Consider the following 25966-nt stretch of genomic DNA (forward strand, 5'->3'; position numbering starts at 1 on the left):
TTGCTGTTTTAAAATTTCGTGTCGGCTTACGGTTTAGCAACATGACTTTCAGTGCACTTCCCCAACTTGACTAAACATCAAAATTTACTCTTTTTTGCAATTTTTTTTTTGTTGTTCATTTTCTTATACCTATGGTCAAGAATTGTGGGTCCCGCTAACTTTTCTCTCAAAACTCTGTTTATAAGTAAATTTCGGCTCCGTTAAGCAGACCTTATCTCGCATCTTTCTTTTACCCGACCAATTATCTACCTGTGATGTGAAGAAAGAGGACCTAGAAAACCTTGTGAAATAATAGTTCATGTTAACTTTAGCTTGAATCTATTGTTGCTGTTGTTTAACCGTCCCCGGCGTCGCCGGATGCACGCTCGCACCCGCTCAAACAGAGGCAGAAACACACAAACACACAACCACTCGCTCAGCCAGACACGCCGCACGACGTTCCAGAACACTGACAAGAACAAAATGAACAGTACAAAAAAAGACAAATTTATTATACACACAAAATAATGATAATAACATATCATACACACATGCACATCCACACTGAAAAGATAGAAGAAAAAAACTGCTTTGAGCACAGGTGGGAGAAAAAGAGGATAATAATAATTTTTAAATAAACAAGAAAAACAAACACAAAGTGGGAGAGGTGAGATTAAGGGGCACAACACCAGCACGCACTTCGGGGTAGCTCTGGGAAGTCTACCAAATTCTTTCGCAGCCCCACTACAGGTAGACCTCTGGCCCTGTGAGGCGCTCCAGCGCTGACTTCCCTTCCTCTTGTCCTTCAGGTACACAGCGAAGACCCCCGTTTGTCTTGTCTGCCAGGTACACCCCTCGGAGCTCTCTGCAGGTACGAAACCTGAGCAGCCCGTTGGTCACGTGGGCACCAGTTCACAGGTTCCCACGCTTGCATTTTTGAAGGAAGGTTTCGCCGCACCCGCATCCGGGGCACAGCAGGGGTCACGTGTCCACTCGCTGACAGGGTGATGAGGGCGAAAGGTGGACGGACGGACAGATGAAGATGTGGATAGAGAGGTAAAAATAACAGAAGATAGAGACGGAGACAAAGAATCAGAAGAAGGATATGGCAAGCCTGCAGAGAAAGCCGTACACACAATCCTTCATCACCAGATGGCGCTCATAAAACTCCTCCTCCAAGTCCCGCTTTACGCTAAAGTTTCTAAAAAAAAAAGCCTCTCCCTCAAGGAAAAAAAATACAAAAAACTTTTGAACGAAACGTGTCATTTCAAATAAAAATGCGGGTGCGCGCCACATGCGCTGCGACTGAGGCATCACAATTTACTAACCTAACAGAGGTGATATAACTCTGGCACACGTATCACACTCTAAGACTGATAAACATAAGTAATCACTAAAACAAACACACACATTTACTCGCTCTCACGCGCATGTCCACTCGGAAATCAGGGCAAATATCCCCTTTGGGGCTCGTGAGACAGATTTCGCTACACAAGCACGAGGTCAAATGTCACTTCATTCCCATCATTCGCTCGCACACCCGACTACAGGCCAGAGAAGTACAAAAAGCCAAAACAAAATCGTGAGTCCATTTGCCATCATGCGACACCTGCAATTATAAATATATATTAAAAAATGGGTTTCACAGTATGAGTATGTATTATTCTTAAAAAGCTGATGGCATTAAAATTTGGATAGCAGTTGTGGCTATTTGGTAGCCATTTTCAGTGTTTTCAAAGCAGCCTGTTGCTATAATCCTTTTTTCTTTGTTCTGTTTCTCTTATCTTAACATTTATTCTATGTCGACATCAAAATTATGTAACAGAACACAAACACTTTGTACTAAACAGATAAATATTTTGCTGAACTGTTTGTATGTTTTACCCTTATTGCTTTTACGTGAGATCCTTTTTTTTATTTTTCCAGGCCCGTGCGCTTGTCTATCCATTACCTGTAGGGACTTTATCTGAAAAAAAAATCTTTCTTGTCCTGATAAAATAAACTGACCTTTTAACGAGGCCCAAACAAACGTGGAGATTCAGCAAGTCTTTAATTATACAACCACGGTACACGATATTATGAACAAACACAGAGTTCTATTAATAAGCTTAAATGTTTACTTCATTTGGTAGTATGAATCAAAATAGAGGAATGTGGTAAAGTCGCTCACCTAAGTTTCTTTTTTTTTTTTTGGTACAAATGTTATTATAATAGCTTACCTGTATGTGGTCAAATCTCATGCCGTGCTCGCACAATATTAACTCGCAGAAATAGAAGCAGCAATTTAAAATATTTTTTTAATAATGTCGGTTATCGCACGAACGAGCAGCTTTGTAGAACAACGGAAATCTGATATACTTAGGATTGGAAGACGCTTGTCAGGTGAGATTATGTTTTGTGGTGTCATCAAGTGTGTGTTATTATGATTAACTTCATGGCACTGGACGTAAAGAGTGGCATGATATATACATTGTTTAAATCTTTTATAAAACAAAGAAAAAATAATTCTTTAAAGTCTTGCATAATGTTTAACAATAAAGGAAAATAATTCAACCTGGAAATCGGAGAGTGAGCTGGTAAGATGAGGTTAGTGGAAGTCTGTCGTCATCATCAACTGTGCGAGTGACGACGGTACAGGTGTACACACCGCTGTGTGTCACGTGGTCTGCCGCTAGGATCCGTAACTCCCCAGTCGTGCTGTTCACTCTTCCTGACCACGTGATGGACGTGGGGGGAGGGTTGCTATTTGCTTCACACCAAAAAGTAACATTCTGACCCTGAAATATTTCCGAGTAGTGCGAGAAAACCTCCAGTCGTTTCCCAGCATCATCAGTCTGCGTTATTTTAATCATCGGTTGAACTGCAAAATCAGAAAAAAACGCTTAAGGAAATTTAAATTCTTTTATATCCCCAGCAGCAGCATGAAAGAACATATTGCCACAGCTAACGAACTGAGAAATTTCTTAAAAGCCTTGGTGTTATTAATGCTCTCTGTTGCTTTTTCATTATGCATATTCATTTGTATTATGATTTGTTATCACCAGGCCTGCTTTGTCTCCGTTTTACATTTTTTGTGTTTCTTAGTATATCTCCTTTTATTCTTTTTGCAGCTTTTGCTTATTTTTTTCTAAATTTTTCTTGCAGAGTTTAATAAAAGTAACATTTGTCATTGGTAACTGACAAACGATGAAATGTGTTCAATCGCCTAACAAAATGTTTACAATTGTGTCACTTATTGCACTAAAATATTACTACAGTTTCCTAAACCATTTTTAATCTACCTGAGAGCTAAAGGCCGTTATATACTTAAATATTAAGTAAAGTTTCAGCCCAGATGATAAATCAGTACTAGCCATCTCTCTACAACTGATGACTGATTATCTGAAATGACAGTGAATACTCACAGTAAACCTTGAGTTCAAAGAAACGAGCAACAGCAGACGTGAATCTGTGATCTCTATCAATAGAATATGAAATTTGACATTGCACTAGACGTCCATTGTGCTCTCTGGTTATATTGTCAAAGAAAAGAAGATCACCAACATGACGACCGCCTGCTGTCGCCGTCCACTGGATGCTGGTTTGAACACTTGATGGTGGTACACACTTTAGGACGTTCTTTGTTCCCTCAACAAAAGGATATCCGTCTTCTACAGCGATGATTAAAAGACCCCTAGAAGAGTCTGTATGGCAACTAGTGATTAAAAGGAAGAGAAGACTATGCAAAGAAGGGAAAAACAAAAAGTTTCATATTTTTATCTCCTGCATTATTTAAGACAAATATACAAAAAAAAACTCTGCATTTACATAATTATAAATAAGCGTTTGTTGGTAACTTTAACTCAATAAAAACATGAGTTTTATGGCTTATACCAACGAATATTGTTGAAAAAATACGCTCTGCACATGTCTAACCGATGAACAACGAAAAAATGGTATTTACGTGACAATTACTTTAAACGAATGTACATGTGCTTAGGTCTGATTATTAAAATATAAACACCCTATTCATATGGATATAAGATTCTCTCGTTCTTGACAAAACACTATATTATTGACACGTTAAGTCATAATTTCATTGCTTTTTTAAAAAAAAACACTCATCTAAATAAAATAAATATAAAAGCATCTTACAAGGTGTACACAGAATGCCGACATCATTGTAGTAACATTCAGGTTTAGTGACAGTCATGACAATCAAAATACTGCTCTCGTTGCCTTCACAGACAAATGAGGAATCAAATATAGGGCTCTTCCTCATCCCAAGCCATGATCCGTGTACAAGACTTGCTGAAGTTCTGATCAAAAGACAGTACGAATTAAGGAAAATTATTTCCTGATATGTACATTTCTTTTTATAAAATTGCAGGTAACTGAAACAGCACTTGTTGCTATTGACTCCAGTCTTAATTGTTGCAGTAGTATGTGACAGTAGCATTCACGCGCCTTTGTACAAGTTAATAAATGAGGTTTTTTTTTAAATGTTTGCCCTTTATGCATGGGATATATAATAAATGTGTGTATATTTATAAGCGAATGAGCTTATGAGTGCCTATGTGCGTGGTGTATGTCTGTTTATGTGTATGTTAGAAAGCAAGTGTCTGAGGTTTTGTATGCGTTTACATATTACATTTGTCCCTATGATTATGAAATCAACGTTCTGTACACATCATCCAAAATTGTTAAAATTAAAGGTATTCTTTCAAAGCAATACATTTTAGTCTCATGTAAGCTTTTTACTCTCTTTTATCGCCATTACTTGTTACTGGATACTTTATGCGATTACAAAAGCAGAAATCCACTTACGACGGTAGCCCAAGAGTTTTGCAGATGACGCTGGCGGTCTGATTGTCCGGGACACAGAGTGTACTTCGTTGTCCACTTCCAAAAATCAACTTCCACACGCCCACGCTATAGTCTTGGTCCCGATGTCCTGTTAAATGCAAACCTGTCACAAAATACCGTTTTATGTTATTGTCTTTGCATTTTGTGTGTGAGCGCTACAAATTTCGAACATTTCAATACTTTCTTCAAACTTTTCTTAGATAACCCAAATATTAAATAAATACCTGACTTCTCAGAGGGCTGGTGTAATAAAGAAAGAGAGGAAAATCTAAAACACAAATTAATGTATGAGTCTCGTAATGACATTTTTGAAGCAAACTATTGCCACTACGGTAATTTTCTCTCTTTCGTTACACGTTTATTATCATTATACTGTGTTTTTCGTCCAGAGTATTCGGGCACTTTACTCCAAACAAATAAGTGAAAGATCAACCACCCATTAAAAAATAATCATCAACAGAACAAAAACTTCTTTTAGGAGAAAGATGGCGATGCCTTAAAGGCTATCGAAATTAACTTTCTATTTTTTTTTTTTTTTATTTTTACTAAATTTCCTCGAAATAAAGCCCTGACATTATTTGTCATTATAACCGTCGTATAAGCCCTACACCAAATACAAGCCGTAGTTAAAATCGTTAGATACACAGGCGGATGTTGTTTGTCTGTTGAAATACACAGCACACGTTTTGAAATATAAAGTAATGAAAAAAATAATGAAATCATTTTGACAATGCTAGAAGATGACATATCTGTAGTAAACTAAATTTAAAATGAAAGCAGATTATCGTACATTAAAAAAAATTCATTTTCTAAAAAGAATTCCTGATACCTCTTTTAATTAATGGATTTTTGAGGGAAACATGGTTCGCCCCAAAAATGTTCTTCTTTCTTTCTCTATTTTCTTTAAAACTCTTGAGCTCCACTCTCCCTCTTCAAAAGTTCTTGTGACGTTAATCAAACACATTCTGACAATTAATCTAAAGTAATTAACACTTCTTTTTTTAGTATAGCAGCTGTTATTATTATTTATTTAGCGTGTAATAATATATCAAAGAGTTTTACATAAAATGTTTAATATCTGTGCTATCAAAAACTATAGTATATTAATACCATATTATATTTGAAGCATCAAACGATAGACACATTCATGACATCCGTTAGCAGAGAGATAAAATTTTCAAATCGGAAAAAGGTAGTCAGCCATCGTTGAGGGCAATAGCTCCACATAATCTTTCCGAAACATTTAAAATAGTTTTTAAAGTTGATTTTAAACAATTTGGTTGATTTTATCATTAAAAGGGAAAGAAAATCATTGCTGTAGATGAAGGAAGGTTAAAAGGTATTCATTAAAAATCTTACTTGCTTTATTAAAGTCACAGATGATTCCAACGTCCATCGACCACCGGCGTGTGCAAGACTTTGTCAACCATCCCAGATCGCACTGTTCAAGACTGGTTTCGTTTCCCTTACAACGCAAGTACTCAAATCGAAATCTTGAACCTTCTCCGAGCATGCGTGACACCACAGTTGCAGAACTATATTTGTGAATGGATATGTAACAATGAGAATTCAAAAGGCAAACGTAAGGTTTGTAACCATGTGAGCGTAGACTCATTCATTAGAGACAAAGAAAAGGCACAATGTCATCCGCGGATGTTTAAAGAAGTTTAACAAAATTACGCAAACATACACGGCTATGTAAAGCTTTAAATAATACTGAAACTATGACACTGTTTAAAAAAGTTTGTGAATTATTATGTAATTAGAAAATAGAGCTATGTTAAATGAGTATGTTGGTTGAAATGCAGTTGGAAGTAAGTAGTTCTTTTTATATGAAAGGTCTCAGTCAGATGTGCGTGAAAAAAATTGCCTAACTGCATATATGGTTCTAAAGGTGTTCCCGGCGATTTCAATAATGATGATTTCAGTATACAGCGACGAAAGGGATGTTACTTACTGGTTAAATCCTAACATTCTGCAAACTACCTCAGCCTCTTCCCTTCCAAAGTTGTCGTCACAGACTGTGTTCCACTTTCTATTTAAATATATCTCCAGTGGTCCCGCTTTCGAAGTTTTGCCAGACAAACGTACAGTTAGTTCAGCTTAAACGACAAAAAAACATCATTTTTTATACAATCTAAAATATTAATATATAATAATATTACTACATAAATAAATACCTCTCAATTTTTTAATGTATGCTCATTTATCTACAATTACTGCTGCTATGAAAACTTTTGTGGTATTTAAAAAGGCGCTGTGTGTGATAAAGGGTGCAAAACTAAATCAGACTTTTAGGAGTCGCATTTCTTGCATTTTCTTTTTTGCTGTTGGTTGATGTTTTCATTAGAATGCTTTTGCGTCCAAGTGCTTGTTTTAATTTATACGTTTTGATATTTCTCTACATTATTTGCTTGCTTGTGTGTTAATCGCTCTCTATAAGTATGACATGTTCATTTGGTTGCCTTGTTTTCATACATGTTTATTGCGATGCGCTTGTACTTTGTAAAAACAAATACGAAGGATATTTGTCGATCTTACTCATATTACAGATGACACCAACAGGAAAACAGTGAGAGGGGAAACCATTGTGAAGACACTGTTCCAGAGTTTTTTTCTGTTCCCGTGCAGTTCACGTAACTGAGAAGAACGAAACCTGAACTTGGCCCAAATATGTCTGCATGGACAACTCTTGCTCCAGTGCTATATTTAAAAATATATTAAAAATATATAAAATGTAAATCATTAGATATACAAAGAGTACTTTTTTGTCTACATTAATGACAAACAATGTTATTTTGCATACTATTCTTGTCATTTATATTATGTTAAATGTTATCTGTTTTACAATATTTTATTGCTTCGTAGTTTCTTTAGTTTTAGCGTTTGTTCCTCGCCTAACATTATTTAAAAAAAAGAGTATTGCTGTACTTTCCGTCTACATGGGACAAAAAAAACTATCGGCCAAATTTCAATCTACCAAATAATGTATATTTTACCGTAGACAATACATATTAGTCAGTAGGTCGTCCCATAACAAATAAATTTCATTGCTTAGACTCATGCATAGAGCAGATGACAGAACCCGCAACTCTTGTCTGTTTGGGGCGATAATTAGTAGCTCCTGCAAAAGGACTATCATTCCACTCTTTTACGTTTGTAAGCCAGTTGTTTCTCTGTTACGAAGGTGTCGACAACCATCCAAAGTACATTTAATGATAAGCTGTTGTGCAGCATCACATGGCTTTTGTTACAAGTAGAGGTCACTGAGGTATTACGAGTGTGACAGCCATACAATGTCTTTGGTGTTATGTTTTCTACACATCTATAGCAGTATCGTCTAGAACTTATTCTCAAATGTCTGAATCCCTCGTATCGGCAAGCAGTGTTCCCTTTTAAAACCTTAAAGCAGAATCAGTAGGAGTTCTAGACTGGTTTTTGAAAAGGACTCTAGTGCCTGTCTTCAGTAGAAGTTGTATAGATCTTTGCAATACTCAGTCCCTCGGTTCAGCACATCAGTGCTTTCATACAGAAATTGGCTTTGGTGTCCTCGATGACTGATACCTTGCGTTGACCAGCTAGGAGGAGAGGGGTCCTTGGTATAATTTTTTAAACTTTCATTCCGTTCCATCCCCTACTCTGTGATTTGGCATTGACTTTACATGCAGTTCTCGCCAGCTCCCTTTATCACTTTCCTGATTGCATAATTCACTTCTTTGTATTTAGAAGATGCTTTAGTTGTACTTTTATTTCTTCTTTCTTAATCCGTCCTCTGATAGCAGATTATGGAGGATGTCGTTCATGACCCCACATTGCTTCCTGTATCTTTGCAGCTTTAGCACTTTCTCGGTAGTTGTCATTAGTCATCTTAGTTGTCGCCAGAAAGGGAGTCTACTTTACAATCCACACACTTTTAAATTTGCAAATTTTCCCCTAACTTTCGTCTGGAAGACTTCTGCAATACTTTGATTATACAACTTCTCTAAATCAGAGTTTTGGAAATGTTTCAGCAACCCTTTTCCTTCAACTTCGTCTTAAGGCTTGTAACGACGAGGTTATTGTCGCTAGGTCAGCTCCTGTACATGTATTTTTGAATTACCTGGCGTGGGAAGTGGTCGCCACAATAGTATCTATGATATTTTTCGTAATTTTGTTTAAGTAAACTGTAAATCACACTAGTTTCCTCCAAGAAAAACACATAGCGTGTCATCCTAAAATTCAAATATACGATGAATTTACACAAAGCTGATGAAAACATCTAATGTTGAGATTAAAGTGTAAGCAGCTTAGCTTGCTACAAGACAAAAAGTAAATCTTGCTCACCCATTGAACGCTAGCATTTTGCAAGCAACCTCCGCCTCTTCCTTTCCAAAAGTCTCGCCACACACTATTCCCCATTCTCCTTTTGAAAAAATCTCTAGTCGCCCAGCCTCAGATGTCCCGTTAACCAGACGGGCTTTCATTGGCTCACCTGGCATTTTAGCAACAAACAATTGTTTTTGACTCCTCCTAAATTAGTCGATGCATTGCTCAAGTCAGGTTGTTTAGCTTGAAAGAATATTTACACTTAAGCTATGTCTTGTAATTCAAACTCTCTCAAAAGCTTAGAGTACTTATTTTCATAAAAAAAGGTCTGTAAAAAAACAACTACTGTGAGTATTGCATGAGGATAACATTTAATCATCTTGTTTGTTACTCATAATAACAATGGGAAAGTACTCTAATGTCAACATTACTCAGTGTGATTACTGTATTATGATCAAAAGTCTAACTTTTAGCTTTTTGTGCAAAGGAAAAAATGGATAAAATAATACAATGAAGAAAGAGAACTGAGTAGCATATTATGCGCTGTCCCCTTTCCGATCATTTTTTTCTAGTTTCTTCAATCTGGCTCGTGAAGGACTCTAACCCTTTTGAAAGTTTAAATAAATTATTTTGTGCCGGCTGGCAAAAATTTGGCTTTTAATTAGTTCATACAAATAAGTTTATATAGAGGCTGAATTTGTACAAATCTACACAGAAGATTTACGTAAATAATTTAATTGTATACATGATTTTATCTAATATTACCTACAGTTGTCAATTAAACACCAGCAATGACATTACTAAATCGGAACATCTGATTTTGACAATTTACAGTCGATACTTGCTGTTATTTGATATTTTACATCCTTTAACACTTAGGTATGATTATTGTCGAAAAATGTTATAGTAAGACAATTACATCCACAGTGGTTATTTAGATTGTCTCAAATTATTTTACAGTTTAGCTTTTTTTTCTTTTGTTAGATCATGTTCAATGACGTTTAATGTTTGAATTAGAAACAAAATATATAAAATATATATCTTGTGTAGGGGGTAGTGTATACACAGGGAGCATGCTTAACCCCCGTGCATTTAATACCGTTCTTACTAGCGTTACTGACGTCACACATGACACCGACATCTGTAGTCGCCCCCCAATCTTCACCCCGCGGTAACAAATCTCTTATTTCTCCAAACTCGCACTCTTCAAAGCTGGTAGCCGGTTCCTTACAATTCAAGTATTCATATCGAAAACCTGAATCTGCTCCGAACACGTATGGTACCACAGCTGCAGATTTTGAGCTGTCAATAGAAGTAAAGCAATGAGTAATACGTTGAGTTTGTCTTTACTTACATATGTCAAATTATGACAACCCCCCCCCCAAACTTTAAAGCGTATCTACAGTAAAAGAAAAGCAGATAGGCATCATTTGTATCGTATAATGGATATGAAACTAGTGCTTAGTTTGAATTCACCTGTGTCTTTAATTTCAATGGGATAATATACTGTAAAAAGAGAAGTAGTTACTTTCAATATCTATCATGTGCGAAATGGAAAACGAAACAGTTACATTCCACTCTGTACTTCTCACGAAAACGTGTAAGACAGGTTCAGATGGTGCTAATGCCTAACATACTTTGTGTATGCAAATGTTTAAAGAAAATTTAACAAGTGATGCCTAATGGCCTCTTTAAAGAAGATTTGACCAATATTTTTAAATATGTAAAATCTCTTTTCATCATAACTAACAAAATGACACAACAAAAACACTATAAAACGTAAGGCAGAATTAAACTAGTACAAACGAAGTAGACAAAGCCTTTGTGCATATTGCATAGTGCAGACAAGGGTTGTGAAAAAACATATCTGACAGTTGCTTAGGAGTTCGTGCGCGTTGTGATAGTCTTCAAATCAGCCTACTATTAATGTTTTTGTTAAAGTTCTAAATTCAGTATATACGTATAACTACTGTTTTCAAAGGTGACTAAGTGTTTTAAAGAACAAAGAATGTGATTCTGGGGATTATGTCTTGTGTATTGCCTGACAACTTTTCCGAAAACTGTTCTAACAGTATTTTTTTTTTATGAACGTCTATGAACAATACCTAATGACATTTTCCGCTGCTGTAATGCTATCAAATACTAAATAAAATTCTACATTCTATAATTTGAACTATGTTACAGACTATCTTTAAATTTTTAGTAACAATTTAAATAACTATTTGTCAGAAGGAAGATTATCACCTGTTGAATCCTAACATCCTGCAGACAGCCTGCGCCTCCTGCGGTGTAAAAGTTTTGTAACTCACTCCGATCCACTCTCTATTGAACTTTATCTCCAGACGTCCCGCCTTGGATGTTTTGCCAACCAGACGTGCAGTCCTCTGTCCATCTTAAAAGACATAAATATGACCACAGTATTAACAATTATATTTTTTTTTGTTAATTCAGTAAAATGTATTCTTGTATTCAAGATTTCCGTTACACTTTATGCAACAAAGAAGTTATCTGTCAAGCTTTAGCGACATAAATATTCCAAAGATATCTGCAATTAGCGCAGTCATAAACAAAAAAATCTGTGAATTTTATTTTGGTATTTACCGTTTTCTTTACGCTGTATGTCATAAAGTTTAAGAATAAAGCATATTTTCAAACCTACCAGAAGTAACTATCAGATCGTCTTTCAGTTCGTTGATACAATGTTTTAATAGACTGGTGTTCAGATGACCTTTTTTTTTTTAATATACCGATTTTGATATTTTTCTGTATAACCATTCTGTTCTGTGTAAACTCATGTGTAATGTTGTCATCATTTGTATACACGTGTAGCACCTGGGCGCATAAGCCTAAACTGATGCAACGTACATTGACCTGGCTGATTGTGCCATGGCTTTAGATATTTATGTTAAGTCTTCTAGTAAAAGCATGGAAAATTTAATGTCCTTAAAATCGAGGGTGAAGGAGAGAATAAAAGGGAGAGAGTGATGCCCATCAATGCACCTGGTAGGGAGTGACTAGCGGTGGCCAAAGATTCGGTTGGAAGAGACCTGATCTGTTCTATCTGACAAGTTGCTCGATAGAATGCTTTGAAATAAATGTCCTCATTAGTTTGCTAATTTGTAGGGAGATTAAGGCAAATAACTGATGTCTTGGGTACTTCTTTCAAGAAATACAGCCTGTAACATAGAGATCAATGACTTGCATGTAAAATAAAGTAAGACATTGCTTACCCACAAACCCCAGATAATCACATGGAACCATCAAGTTTGCCTGTTTGAGAAGTCGTCAATTCTCAGAAAAAAATGAGAATGCATAAAATCTCATTTAAATTCCCAGTATTGGATAAGGACTATATCAAGTTAATATAAACACTTTGATATGTCTTTTAATTTCAACACACTATTCAGCTGACAAGCGGTTTTCCTCAGCTCAGCTCGAATATCTGCATTTTGTAGAAACAGTGAAGTTGGGTGTGCAAGAAGTCGCTAAAGAAACAACACAGAGTCCATGGACTACCCTGTTTCACCCGAAACGCCAACAAGTCATCAACTCCTGACATGGAGGGTTATGGTGTTGAGGTATCTACGAACAGCCAGACACAGCATCGCTTGTGGGGAGATCCCCGGTTGCCATTAAGTATCGTTCCTTTGCTTGTCTATATTACGTTGAGTCCTGGAATAATGTTTATTTACGGATTATTTCTCCCCCCCCCCTGTAATCCTAGGCTTGCTACCTGATCGCCGGGCTTTATCAATGTAATGTGTAATTTCTCCTGGTGACGATTGCATTCTGCCCAACCTTTCCTCCTTAGGATAACTCAGCATAAACGACTTTCGTTGCTTTTTTTCCATGTCATACCATCATGTCCGTCTTTAGACCGTAGGCGTCGCATTATTTGGTTCTAACTTTTCCTGATGTCTATTTTCTTATATCACAGCATCTTAGATTGCTAGACGCTCGAAGATATTTTTGTTTGTTGCGTTAGTGGCTACCCAACAAACCTGTGGCCCTCTAAGGTTTTAATTCCTGCTATATGGGAATTCCTTTGAAATTTGTGAACACGTTGATGTCTTCCTACGTCTTATTACTTGAAGTATATGGCGTATTGTTAGGCTGTACAAAACTTGTGCCTACTTAACTCGTATCTACGATTGGTGTGTGCAAAAAAATCTTTTACGTAAACAGTATTATGGATTGCACAGATGGTAACTGAGCATTCAATTCAAATATCAGTAGAGTAAATGTAAATATTTTCTTACCAGTTTCGCAAACGACGCCGACATCAAAATAGTGGAAACAGTAGTTGTTGTAAAATCCTCCGTGCAAACATTGATCCAGGCTAGTTTCGTTACCATGACAGTCTAGGTAACTAAGAAAAATTGGACCTGAACCTTCTCCGTACCTGACTGAGGATACAGGTACTGCTCTGGTGCTGCAATATACAGAATATGATAAAGATACACAGAAGTATAACACTGCGTTTGTAATAATATATATATACACACAAAACTCATCCCCGGTGTAAACCTGCTACTGATTTTAAGCAAAAAATTGATGACGACGATCTAAGAAACAAATTATCTTTGTTACAAAACTACTTACTGCATTCGTCGCCATCGAGTACAAATTTGAAGAAAAATGCTGAACAGAAATCAGCATGCTTGCAAATTTCTAGCAATTAATAATTATTATACAACTCTACCAAAAAAAATGTTACTCATATTTTCATGCTGTTGTATTTAATAGTGAGGACAAAATACAATGTAAGGTTCACACCTGTTTAGCCGTAACATCCTACAGGCAACCAGAGCTTCTGTGTGTCCAAAACTTTCGCCACACACTGTGCCCCAAGTTCCGTTTTAAAATATTTCTAGACGACCTGCTGATGATGTTCCATTAACTACACGGGCTGGTAAGTGTTGATCTGAAACTTTTACGATAGGAGTAAATTTGCATTTTAATTAAATATACAATTTTTATATCAATTTATCAGACTGAGGGAATTTATGTATGTCGGTTACTTGAATTGATCTGATTTTTCTATTATGGATGCATCGAGAGAGGGAATATTTGGTACACAGCATACATTTTTATTTACTATTTTTCCACAAGAAAAACCAAAAACCAAAAGTAGCAGCCCTTTAGTCGTGGAACTTAGCTGTTGAATTTCGTTGATAATAATAAATTGAAATTATTTTAGAAGCAGCTGAATTAGAAGTTGGCGCTTACTATCTTACTAGAAGCTAGTCCAATATTCCAGAGAGTTACCATGCAATTTATACTGTGACAGCAAAACATATTAGTGTCTTTCAATAAACTAAAAACTGTAAGAACACTACAGATAATTTATTCATTTATAAGAGACGACTGTAACTAGCCTTAAGCAACAATTTTTGATGCCAATAGACTATTTAAAAGTTAATGTTAACATAAACATTCTTGTTATTGATAATAAAGTGAGACAAAAATAATAAGATTAATAACTGGTGTCCATGACTATTTGATTTCCGTATTCATTGCATTTTTTAATCATTTCACATCATATGAAATATGATGTATAAACCTGGGTATTTGTCTAATGCCCAATATTTCTTTAGCAGTTAACTCAGCCTAAGCGGCTACTGTTACTTTTGTTAACTAGGCAAAGATTAATAAAGACTACATAATGTCTGTGCAAACATATTTAATCCATGTTCTTTTATTCACTAATGCACTCTCATTCACCTCCCATTATCATGTATAGATTCTTCTAGTGTCCAACCTTTCGTGCACAGTTCATTAAGCTTGATCGGTTTTCGTTAGTTTTGTTTTTCCCCTCTATGATAATTAGAGCACAGGTGCTATCTTTGCCTAGTATCAATTGACTATGCCAAAATCTCAAATTAATCATCACCCTGCAGAGGTCATTGCTGATACAGTAGAAGCAGCTACCCGTCAAACTTTCATCCTACTAAGTGGTTTAATTCCCGCTGCATGCAAATTCTTTAAAGACTTTGTTACTACCTTAATCTCCTTTAACTCCTTGCTAGCTAGTATACCGCGGTTCATGGTTAGTCTGTACAAAACCTCTCCCTGCTTAGCTCCTATCTACAATCGGTGCGTGCAAAAAACGTTTTCCGAACAGAGTATTTAGCCATGTACAGATGGTAACAGAGCCTTTGAATAAAATATTACTGGAGAGAAAATATGAAAATTTCTTACTAGTGAGGCAGACGACGCCGACATCGCTCCCATGGCTACAGTCGTTGTCGTAGACTTCGCTGTACCTACATTGCTCCAGACTAGATTCGTGTCCTTGACAGTTCAGGTTACTAAACAAAATTGGACCTGAACCTACCTTATATCTGTATGGCAATACAGCTCTTGCTCTTGTGCTGCTAGATAATAAAGCAATATGCCGAACTGGATAAAGATACACTGCAGTATAACACTTCTTTTGTAATGACAGGTATATTCAATACTGTATATTGATATAAAACTAATCGACAGTATAGGCGCATTAGTGGGTTGAGGCAAGAAAACAATAAAGATGTGAACTCCGGGCAATGAGCAGGCAAAGATGTTCAGAGGTTGTGATTGTCGTGGCCTCGGGCTGATCACACTCTCGACACCTCTACCAACCCCACCGACATTTACTTTACGTGTACGCGCAGACTAACACTAATTACTGATGATACTTTACTTGACTTTTTGATCCCCAGAGCGCAGCATAAGTAACATTTAGAAGGCAATTTAGTGGAATCAAGAAATTATGAATATTCAGAGATTTTGACAATAATTTACAAAATAACAAGGTTCATTCCAAGTATGGCTGTTCTTAGGTGTCCCGTCAACTTTCCTATGCCTAGTCAGGTATCATGAGCCACTAACTATCTTAACACACAAACATTACAATAAAAAATGGAAAAAACTGTTGTTACTCATATTTTCAAGCTGCTGTATTTCACATTGCAAAGAAAGTACAGTGTAAATTTCATACCTGTTTAGCCCTAACATCCGACATGCAACCAGAGCTTCTGTGTTGTGAAAAGAAAATGTCTTACACACTGTGCCCCAAGTTCCGTTGTAAAGTATTTCTAGACGACCTGCTGAAGCTGTTCCATCAACTAAACGGGCTTTTAAATGTTCACCTGAAATTTTTAACAAAAAAGATTTGTATCACAATTTAATATTTAACATGTTTGTATCAATACTAACAGTCTGAAGGAAAAACTTTTGTGCTAGTAACTAAAATTAATCGTATTTTTTAATCATGGATGCAACGGCAGAAGGGAATGTATAGTACAACATATTTTTAAAAGTTTTTTTTTAAGTATAAAGTTTAAAAGTAGCAGGACTTTAGTCAAGGATTTCCGCTTTTATTTTCCTTGATAATATTAAACCGACAGTATTTCAAGAGCGGCTGAAGCAGACGCCTGCACAATTAGATTAGGAAATATTGTTACTATATATATGTGTTTAATTGTTTGTCTAAACATGAAAAATGCATTTCCATTTAATGTATTCTGGGATTGTTTCTAGAAACCTAACGCAGATCAATAAAATCAATAAAAAGCAAATATGTAAATCAAGAACTTTTAAACCTAGAATACAGGTAAGCCACAAACCTCTGTAATAAACACAAAATATTAGAAAAAAGGTAGCAAGAAGTTAATGGACAAATCCGGCTTAGAATAGTTTTGAAAGTCAGAATAATAACAAAAATCCTGAAGAAAATGTTAACATGGACTCTCTTGTTATTCATAATAAAAAAAAATAAATTGAGATCATGAGATTGATAACGAGCAAAAGATTAATAAAGACTCTCTGATGTGAGTGTTCACATATTTGTGCATGTTCTTTTATTTATTTTAGGCCTCTCGTTCATGTCCCATCATCACGTATGGATTCTGCTATTGTCCAGTCTTTCTCGTACAGTTCACGCAGCTTCATCGGTTTCAGCTAGTTTTAATCTTTTTCACAATATAAGGTCCGTATTTAGAGCTCAGGTGCTAACTTTGCTTGATTTTACTGATTGAATACACCAAAATGTTCAGATTGATTTGCGACCTCTGTTGCTGCTGCTGCGGATGAAACTACCCGGCAAACAGTTTCTCTGTCTTCATCATCACAGTTTGAAGGTTACTGTAGAGTTATCAGGTTCCACCGAGCAATTGTGTGCTGCTCTGACTCTCCTGTCATCATAGTTGAGGGGACTGAACTGTTTTCGTCATTCACCAAGCTGCGGTGAAAACCATTTTCAGAAAATCCGTACAGAAAAAGAGGATCCACGTTCTTCTCTAAGTTCTGCTTGCAGTTTCCTCCTTGGTGTCTACTATTTCCAGTTCTGCTTGTGGCTACTCGCTTACTTGATTAACCATTTGTCAACCTGTGGGACAGAGTGCTGACTGATTCCCCAAACGTCATCTGCCAGTGAGGACGAAACGAGGAATGAAGGGATGGTTTGATGTTTATGAACTCTGATTACTGTCCTTTCATCCCTTTCGGGATATCATGAGTCCTCCAGGAGTCATGTTTCTATCTTTTTCGTAACCTATCTCTACAGTTCTTGAAGTTTATTTGGTGTTTGCCCGAAGTGGCTCAAGCTTGGTAAGTGTATCTTTGGCATGTTAGTGTTCGTTACCTCTCATCAGCGATTGTAATGGCTCATGGGAACACTTCACACGGTTAAACCAATTAAAACCCATTTAGGATCTGGCGCCTTTACCTGTATATGGGCCTGTATCAACCGTAAGGCATGCAAGTTGTTACATGTAGGTATAAACAGTAATACATAACAGGGCATCACGTTTAATACTGTTTGGAAAAAAAATCGTGAAAAATATATCTTTTGGGGGTTATGCGTTTATAGCGCTTTTCTCTAAAGCTTTAAATCTACAAACATCAGTTTTCCTTACCAAACCAAATGACATTCATTTTCAAGAGAACTATAGTAGCTGTCATGGAAAGTTTGAATTAAAAAGAAAGTAATCAAAGTAATAATAAAAAAAGTTTCAGAAACGAGACTAAAATAATTACCCTTTTAGTTATCAGCCCAACAGGCGAACAAGGAAGATTAATTTGCCCCAAAACATACTCAAAACTACATGAACTTTGTTTGGTATGTGGGCTACTGAAGAAAGACGCACCTGCAATGTCTAAAATATCACATCTAGTCCCGAATAAGCTTAAAGCGAACAAAAATAAAAAGGTCCTGCTTCCTTTATTGAAATCTTTTCAGGGTTAGCTGGTTTATCAGTAAACAGCGTTCTCTAACCCTCACTGCACATTTCTTTTCGTTGCGGAAGATATTTGAAAAAGTCAGAGGAAGGGTACTAGACAGTGAAAGCCGTTAAACCAAAAAATCTGGAAGGCAACCAAAACTATGTCTGAAAGTGTTGTGACCTACTGTGCTCCTAACTTCCATTGCAAAATATTTCTAGACGACCTGCTGATGCTGCTTCTGAAGATTAATTTAAATGTTGTTAAATGAATTTGTGTGTGTTTATATATAATTTGGATTGTTTATATAAACATAAACAAGAAAAAAAATGCCTCATATTTGATAAAGGTAAAAAATGTTTTTTTAAACTGACATAAATGCAGAGCAAATAAAACAGAAATATGAACTTTTAAACTTAAAATCTAGAGAATATACGAATCTTTGTCACCAACACAAGAAAAATATTAAGAAGTTAAGAGACAAATCCGGCTTAGAGTAGTTTTAAAAATCGAATTAGAAAAGTGTCCTGAACAAAATGTTAGCATGAAACATTTTTGTTAATGATAATAAAAGTCAAAAGAAGTGAAATAATAACCTTGATAACTGATGTAAAGACCTTGTTTGTGCAGATTTACTTACCATATCCTGGTCTCAGAAGTAAACTTATCAGGTACACACTGACAATGATGTACATCATGGTGCTGGGTGTTGATGGGTACAATGATGATACCATGGGTATCAGGTGTATGTCTAGCCAGACACTGGGAATAGACAGCGATATGACAGCTTTAAAGACACCAATGAGGAAGCAATTTATCAAACAAGTCACATGATTACTCTCCGCGCGTTGATTGGTTGATTAATTCTGGTAGTAGCGTCAAGTCAATCGCATGGACTGGCTGGCCTGTTCCCTAGACATCAATCCCATCAAAAATCCGAGGGATATACTAGGCTAGCTACTAAGAACCAACCACAGTTTACCTCAATCAGATGTACAAGTTTTGAGAGGCAGGCATTAGGTAAAAAAAATTGGTTAAGTCCGTGAGACAACGGTACCGTAGCTTCAGGCCTGTTGTGGAAACACACAATATTTACCTTTTTTCTCTGATGTCATTTTCTGAAGTTTGAGAACATAGGTTATATCAAATCAAGTTCATGTTGCTGAATTGATTTATTTCAAGGCAACTTGATATTGTTTCATCTATTCTAATGAATAAATAAATGCTTTGATTAATGTTATTAGCTTTGTGTTTTTGGCAGGAAGAATGATTCACTATACAACTAGCCTTTCAATTGTTTTGTAGAGTTGTAACTCACGCATCCATAATGTGATCTACTACTTACTACAGCTAGAAACTAAACACGAGGTGACAAAACAGACAAGCTTCTGTGGCCACGTTAGTTTTATAGTAGGACAAGACGTTGGCCATAAAAATATTATTAACACACTTTTGCAATCTCGTAAATGCCAATGCAAAATCAGAAGTTGTCAATATATGTACATAAGATTGGTATTCATAAAACAATAATTAATTAGTAATTAGTCTCGCTGATTGTGATTTTTCAGTTCATTGTGAGAGGTTCTGCTTTGTAGGTTGCAATCCTACCTTCTTGATTGTCCTTCTCGGGTTGAACCCTGTCTTAAGGTTAATAACTTGTGAATAGCTCATGCTAAAACTCAGAAACTTTCATTGACCACAGTAAGAAACACTGTTTTAACAATTTCCTTAGCACAACTTTATCTCAGGTTACAAAAATGGTGTTCCAACGAGTTTACAAATGGGTTATATATTCTGCATTTCTATTCTGTAAACTTGTTGCTGGTAAGCTGGTACGTCCTTCGTAAATATGTTGCATCCCCTGCATGGTCCACTGCGAATCATTTTCTCTCTCATTCCGGTAGTGAAACTTAGTTTCGGGGATTATAGGATAGTTGCACGTGCAGCATGGTCGTCACGAAAAAGGTTTTGTGAGAAAGAGTAATCAGAAAATTAAATGCTTCAATGGTTCGAAGCTCTTTAAATATCGGTGATTATATCTGAGTGTAACTTATACTGATATCCATTACACTTTTTCTTGAACAGGGTATGACAGTCAAAAGTCAAAGCAGTTGAATGGACAATAATTCTTTATTCAAAAAAGAGGCACTGGAGACTCTAGGCACAAATGTTACCGGCTAGTCTGAATGGGTGGGATTTTGTGTTGTATATCTTAAAACCTAGGATTTTGAACGATAGGTACACCATAATAAAACAGTATTTGCCCTCTTACGAATGATTTTTAGGCATCATAAAGTGTGCATACAAGGGTTGGCTCTGTGTGTGTGTGTGTTTTGTTTGTTCCGTATGGTTATGTTCTGTGGTTATTCGGTCCTTAAATGGCTAAACACCAATATAAATCTGAGAGATCCCAACATTTCGTTAAAAGAAAGATTATCGAAATATCCAAACCTTCATTTATGTGTAATTTGATTTTATTCCATTCGTTCTCGTAGTCTGAATTTGGTGGCAAAGCTTACACTTTTGTTGTGCCACACTCATTCACTCTGGTCATCGCTGCTCTCGCGGATGTGATACTGAGATAGAGGTCTCATTCTCGTCCTCTTTCATCTTCCGGATGTTGTTCTTATAAAAATGGATACTTGTGCCTGTATATATTCATATTTGCAAGTCAGTTGGATAAAAAAAAAAGTAAGCAGCAACCAAAAAGTTCATTTCCCCACCCCCACTCACCACACACAAAATTTTCATCACTATCATAATTATCATCACCATTATCCGATATGCGCATGTCAATTTTAAATGCACTTAAAAAAAGACTAGTTTAGCCAAACAAACAGAAAACTATTTTAGTATAGAAAAATGCTAAAGCATATGACAAAATATTAGCCACATAAATTCGCACTCATGAACACATGCACACTTCCAGTATAAATTTTATGACGGGAAAAACACTTCCCTAGAGCGTCACCTATATCTGTGTTTACATGTTTCACCCTTCTAGCTGTTCTCAAGTACTGATGGGTGTTGTCTTCCGAAAGCCAGCATTCACTGTTATCAGTGTCACAAATAATTTCCTTCTTCCGGACGTTGATGTCCCTGCCACGAAAAGAGTCCTGGTCGCAGGCAACACCAGGTGTGCACAAGCTGGTCAGCTTAGTCTGAACTAGAAATGTTTGCAAACGAGACTTGAGAGGCATTAACATATACTTTATATACCGACTTGTCTCTGTGTTGCCATGCTGTTTGTAGGCTTTGTGATAGCGTGGGACATTTCCTTATTTCGAGAACAGACCTCATTTCTTAATCTTCCACAACACAAATAATTGAAATAGAGTACATTAAATGGTGCCTAAAATAAGCACATTCAAATGTGCAGCAGTAAATTAGGCGAATAGCCACATAATAAAACTTAAACTTGTTCTTCTTGCAGTTCCAAACAAGACCAGATGCAAATAAATTTCGAGATCGTGTTATACCTGTAGTAGGCTTAGAGCTGGTTTTTTTCCAGTCCTGGTGACAAGATTTGTACATTTCTTTCAACCACTTTGAAAGAAAGATTGGGTGATAAAGCAAAAAAAGTCTCCTTTACATTCGTCTGTATTTTATATTATATAAGACGCAGCACAGAGTGTTCACTGGATTAACGCATTTTTTATAAACTAGTTAAGTTTTCACACAACTTTCGTTTATGGGACCAAAAGTTACTATTAAGTTTAACTGTTTTTAGATGTTTAAAACAAGAATTAGCAACTTATAATTTTCTTTCATTCTTATAGTGATCACATACTAGAATGTAGTAAACTTTCTTTAAAATCAAATTGTCGTTATAATCTAGGTCCGTTGCAAATCCTTGATCCTGACTGGAAGTGTTTTTTTAATATTTACAACTTTAAAATGTTACACAGTCCTCGTCAGAGGATAGTATAATTTAAATTTTCACGGAAGAAAGAATTTTAGATGCTGAAAAAGATACTTTAATTCAAATAAAAATTATTCTGCTATATTATAGAGGACCCTTTAGCTATACGCATTTCAAATAAGCATTTATTACCTTATATTCAAAATTCTTTTTACTGATTTGTAATGTTGTCATTTTTATATTGTTTTTGTTTGTTTTGATGCAAAGGGCAATTTCAGTGTCAAACTGCAAAGAATTGCCTTCCTGTCTTTTAACTGTGAAAATCTTTAATCAGCGTTGAAATCCGTTAACAGAGAATTGTTTGTGTTCTAATACTGAAGTACAATACCGTTAACAATCGCTAGGTTATGGCTATGCACTGGTTCAAATGATTCATTTATGCTTTTTTTATTAAGATTCCCTAATATTAAAGTAGTGTTGTCCTGTAGTACGTTTCTTTAGAACTACAAACAACAATTGACATTTAAAACACGGTTAAAAGCATATTTTGGTCTTTGCATTAGACACATCATTTAGTGCCATAGACCGTTTTATCTTGTCATGTGTAATTGTACCACCTAATTCTCTTATGAAAGTCTTGTTTCGCTTACTTTGCAAATTTTAAAGAGTAAAACCAATGAAATAACGATAATTGTTAAGGTTTACCTAATATTTTGTGCTAGTCGACTTGCGAGTTAGTCTACCTTTATGTCTATTGTCTAATATGATTAAAGTGGGAATACACGCGCCACTTATCTTTATGCATGAATGTCTTACTAGACGTATAGGGCCTTCTACTGTTCCTTAGGTTTGAGAATCCATTGGAATCTTCTAGTGATTCTAGACGATAAAGGAGATGGTATTATTTTTATTAGTAATAGTATTATTATGAAAGAAAATGTTTCATATTTTACAATACAAAAAGTCAAACTGCACCATATCTAATCATTCCACATAATCTCCTTACATGTTTTCATGACCACTAGAATTTACATACTACACACAAAATGACCACTATCAAAAAAAGGTGTTGCAAAACTTTTAGACAAAGTTACCACATGTGAAACTCCTCTTGCGCCATATAAAGATCACATGACTGGTATACCTACAATGTGGATAGTGTCTATTCTTCCGAGAAAAAAAAGTGTTCTTTCTTGACTTGTATCTATTATCGCACACACACACACACACACACAAATAGAAAGCCTTGCAAGATAAAATCATTTTGTAAAAAGGGGAAGAAGCCTCTCACTTTTACAAGGATTGTTACCTTTCATTATTCTCCTTTAACATGTAAATTAATTTGACTTTTTTAACATTATACAGGAAACTGCCAATACACACAACTGCTACCCTGTTGTTTTACTTTTCAGCGGACTCGGGCATGGTGATAACATCTCTCCTACTGGTGATTGTCTCCCCTGCACTAATACCTCGAAATGTTGAAGTTAATCATATAAAGGTGCAATAAACTTTTGGCAAACGTTGACGTTCTTCGACTCTAAATTTTCTTGAGTGTTTCGATACCAACTTTTAAGATTTGTATAAGAACAATACAGTCCAAGGAAATAAACAATGCGAATTACAACAGCGACCTTAGCGGAACGATTCAATGCTGATTTACTGTTTACTGTGTTTACACTATCCTCATAAAGTCTCACTATTATTTTGATTATTACAACATAATAAACGGGGATTGCTTTATAATCTGTTTGTACATTATACATTTTATTGTAGGTGTTGATTAAAAGTTTGTAAAACTATATTATATCAAAAATAAATAACAAACATGCCTACAATCTTACTCTTTTCTGTAAACAAACTTTTATACGCGCCCTAACACATACTGTTTTACCTCTTTCGCCATTCCCCATCCAATCCTTTGTATTTGTTACTTGAAAATAACGGAAAACCAGATATAGCACTTTATTTCTGTCTTGTACTTGCTCCAATTTTCTTCCCTTCCATGTCCTTGCGACATTCAGTCTCTGGCGGCCAGACAGCCAATCAGACGCAAGATTACATCCTGTAGCTACAACTAACTACACACGGACACAACAAGAGAGTCGCACAAGATTACAAACTAAGACAAGAATCACGCATCGTCATACTGCTCATACACGCGTATGGCCTAATATATATATGTATTAAAATCACAATAACCTGTAGCAGAAATAAATCATGCATACACACGAAAAAAGCAAAATAGTGAGAGCAAAACACAGTTTACTTTAGCCTAAAAAGACTGACAATACTATTAATGAACCTTCAGTGGTGTTACCTGATAGCTAATACATCAGATATGTCATTGTCAGCAGCCGAGGGTCAGGAGGTAAGAACTTCTGTAAATTGTTTACATACTACTGGGAAATTAAACTTAAAGGGATTGTAAAGGCAAAATAAAACTGCTTTGAATCTCGTAAAGAGTAGGATCCACTTTAATCTCGTCTATTTTCGCGTCTGTTCATATGGAAAGTTGAAGATTTTGTAGCATGTTGTAATAAATAACAGAAATTACATAGGATTCTTTAGTTTACTTAGACGAAATCTCGTCATCCGTCACGTGACCTTATGAAATAGGACCAAGACTGATAACTAAGTGAGACAAACTGTTTTCTATAATTTTTAAAACTGTCCTTTGAAAAGTTCATTTCAAAACCTAAATTAACTCACAAAACACCACCGATAACGAATTCAAACCTCGCAATGATCACAGACATTTTCTGTACGTCACTGATCATCTCGAGAAGCTATCGTTGTTACTCGGCGGAAGGACACAAGGGTCGATTTCACTGAAATAGTGCTAATAAGTGGTAATTAAGTGAGAAACGAATCCTTTATTTCTCCTGTAGTGCTCTCGTGCTCTGTCATTCTAACTAAATATAGTTTTGAAACGTTTGACCGTCGCCAGAGCCTTATCACAAGCCTTGAGTATCCCTTCAATTGATTGATGATCTGCATAAATATCAACAGGTTGACAACCTGGGATATCTTGCTCTCTCTACTGAATTTTACTATTTTCTTTCTTCTTTCTTTCTTCCTTCTTCCTTCATTCTTCTTTTTTCTCATTTCTATCTTCTTTCTTCCTTCGTTTTTCTTCGTTTTTCTTTTTTTTTCTTCCATTCTTCCTTTCCTTCCTTTTGTCCGCTCGTACATTCTTCTTCTCTTTTCTTCTACATTTTTTCCTTCTTCTTTCGTTCTTCCTTCCTTCATTTAACCTTTTTTTCCTTCTTCCTTTTTTCTCCTCATCCTTCTTTTCTTCCACCTTCTTTTCTTCGTCCTTCCTTTTTCCTCGTTCTTCTTCCTTCTTCTTATTTTGTCTTATTTCATATCCTTTTTCCTTTTTTCTTCTTCTTCTCAGCATAGGGCTGCAAATACACCCAGCCATCCTTGCCGGTTTTGGGCATCCTTTTTCATTTGGGACCACATGTTTCGCTGTCAGATGGTAAAAAATAAGAAAAAATAAATTTTCTCGCCTTTAAAGTCTTTAAACTGTTGACGTGTCAAACTAGTGATACTTTCAACAACAGTAGACGGGCCTGAGACAGAATCAACCTCAAGCTCACGACTTGTGTCACTTTAGCACTTCTTCCTTGATCCCAGGCTTTTTGTAATTAGGTTTCTGCGTCTATCCCATGATGCATCATGGGCTTATAATGTGAATCAGACGTAGAAACACTATTCGTAATAATAATATGATTCTACTCTCAACAACGAAGAAAGCAAATACAACAC

At 35.9% G+C, this 25966-nt stretch overlaps 1 protein-coding gene across 1 annotated transcript; it reads right to left on the reverse strand.

Moving 5' to 3' along the window:
- Positions 1 to 723: 723 nt before the first annotated feature.
- Positions 724 to 19064, reverse strand: LOC112568402 (neurotrypsin-like). Its single transcript, XM_025245703.1, has 7 exons — positions 18971 to 19064; positions 13532 to 13561; positions 11374 to 11521; positions 10238 to 10431; positions 9148 to 9295; positions 7411 to 7527; positions 724 to 859 (listed from the first exon to the last, which is right to left on the reverse strand). The coding sequence occupies exons 1-7, from the start codon at positions 19062 to 19064 to the stop codon at positions 724 to 726; spliced, it is 867 nt and encodes a 288-aa protein (XP_025101488.1).
- Between the last annotated feature and the right edge of the window lie 6902 nt (positions 19065 to 25966).

This window comes from Pomacea canaliculata, linkage group LG7, assembly GCF_003073045.1.
Source record: "Pomacea canaliculata isolate SZHN2017 linkage group LG7, ASM307304v1, whole genome shotgun sequence".
NCBI classification, from domain to species: Eukaryota; Metazoa; Mollusca; class Gastropoda; order Architaenioglossa; family Ampullariidae; genus Pomacea; species Pomacea canaliculata.

Bases quoted from the DNA above. Each gene is read 5' to 3' on its own strand.
- LOC112568402 (XM_025245703.1), bottom strand. From the start codon at position 19,064: ATGGTATCATCATTGTACCCATCAACACCCAGCACCATGATGTACATC. The intron at 10,432-11,373 runs GTGATAATCTTC...TTCTATTGACAG, and splicing joins AGGATGTTAGGATTCAACAG to CTCAAAATCTGCAGCTGTGG. The intron at 7,528-9,147 runs GTGAGCAAGATT...TTTTAAATATAG, and splicing joins AAAATGCTAGCGTTCAATGG to CACTGGAGCAAGAGTTGTCC.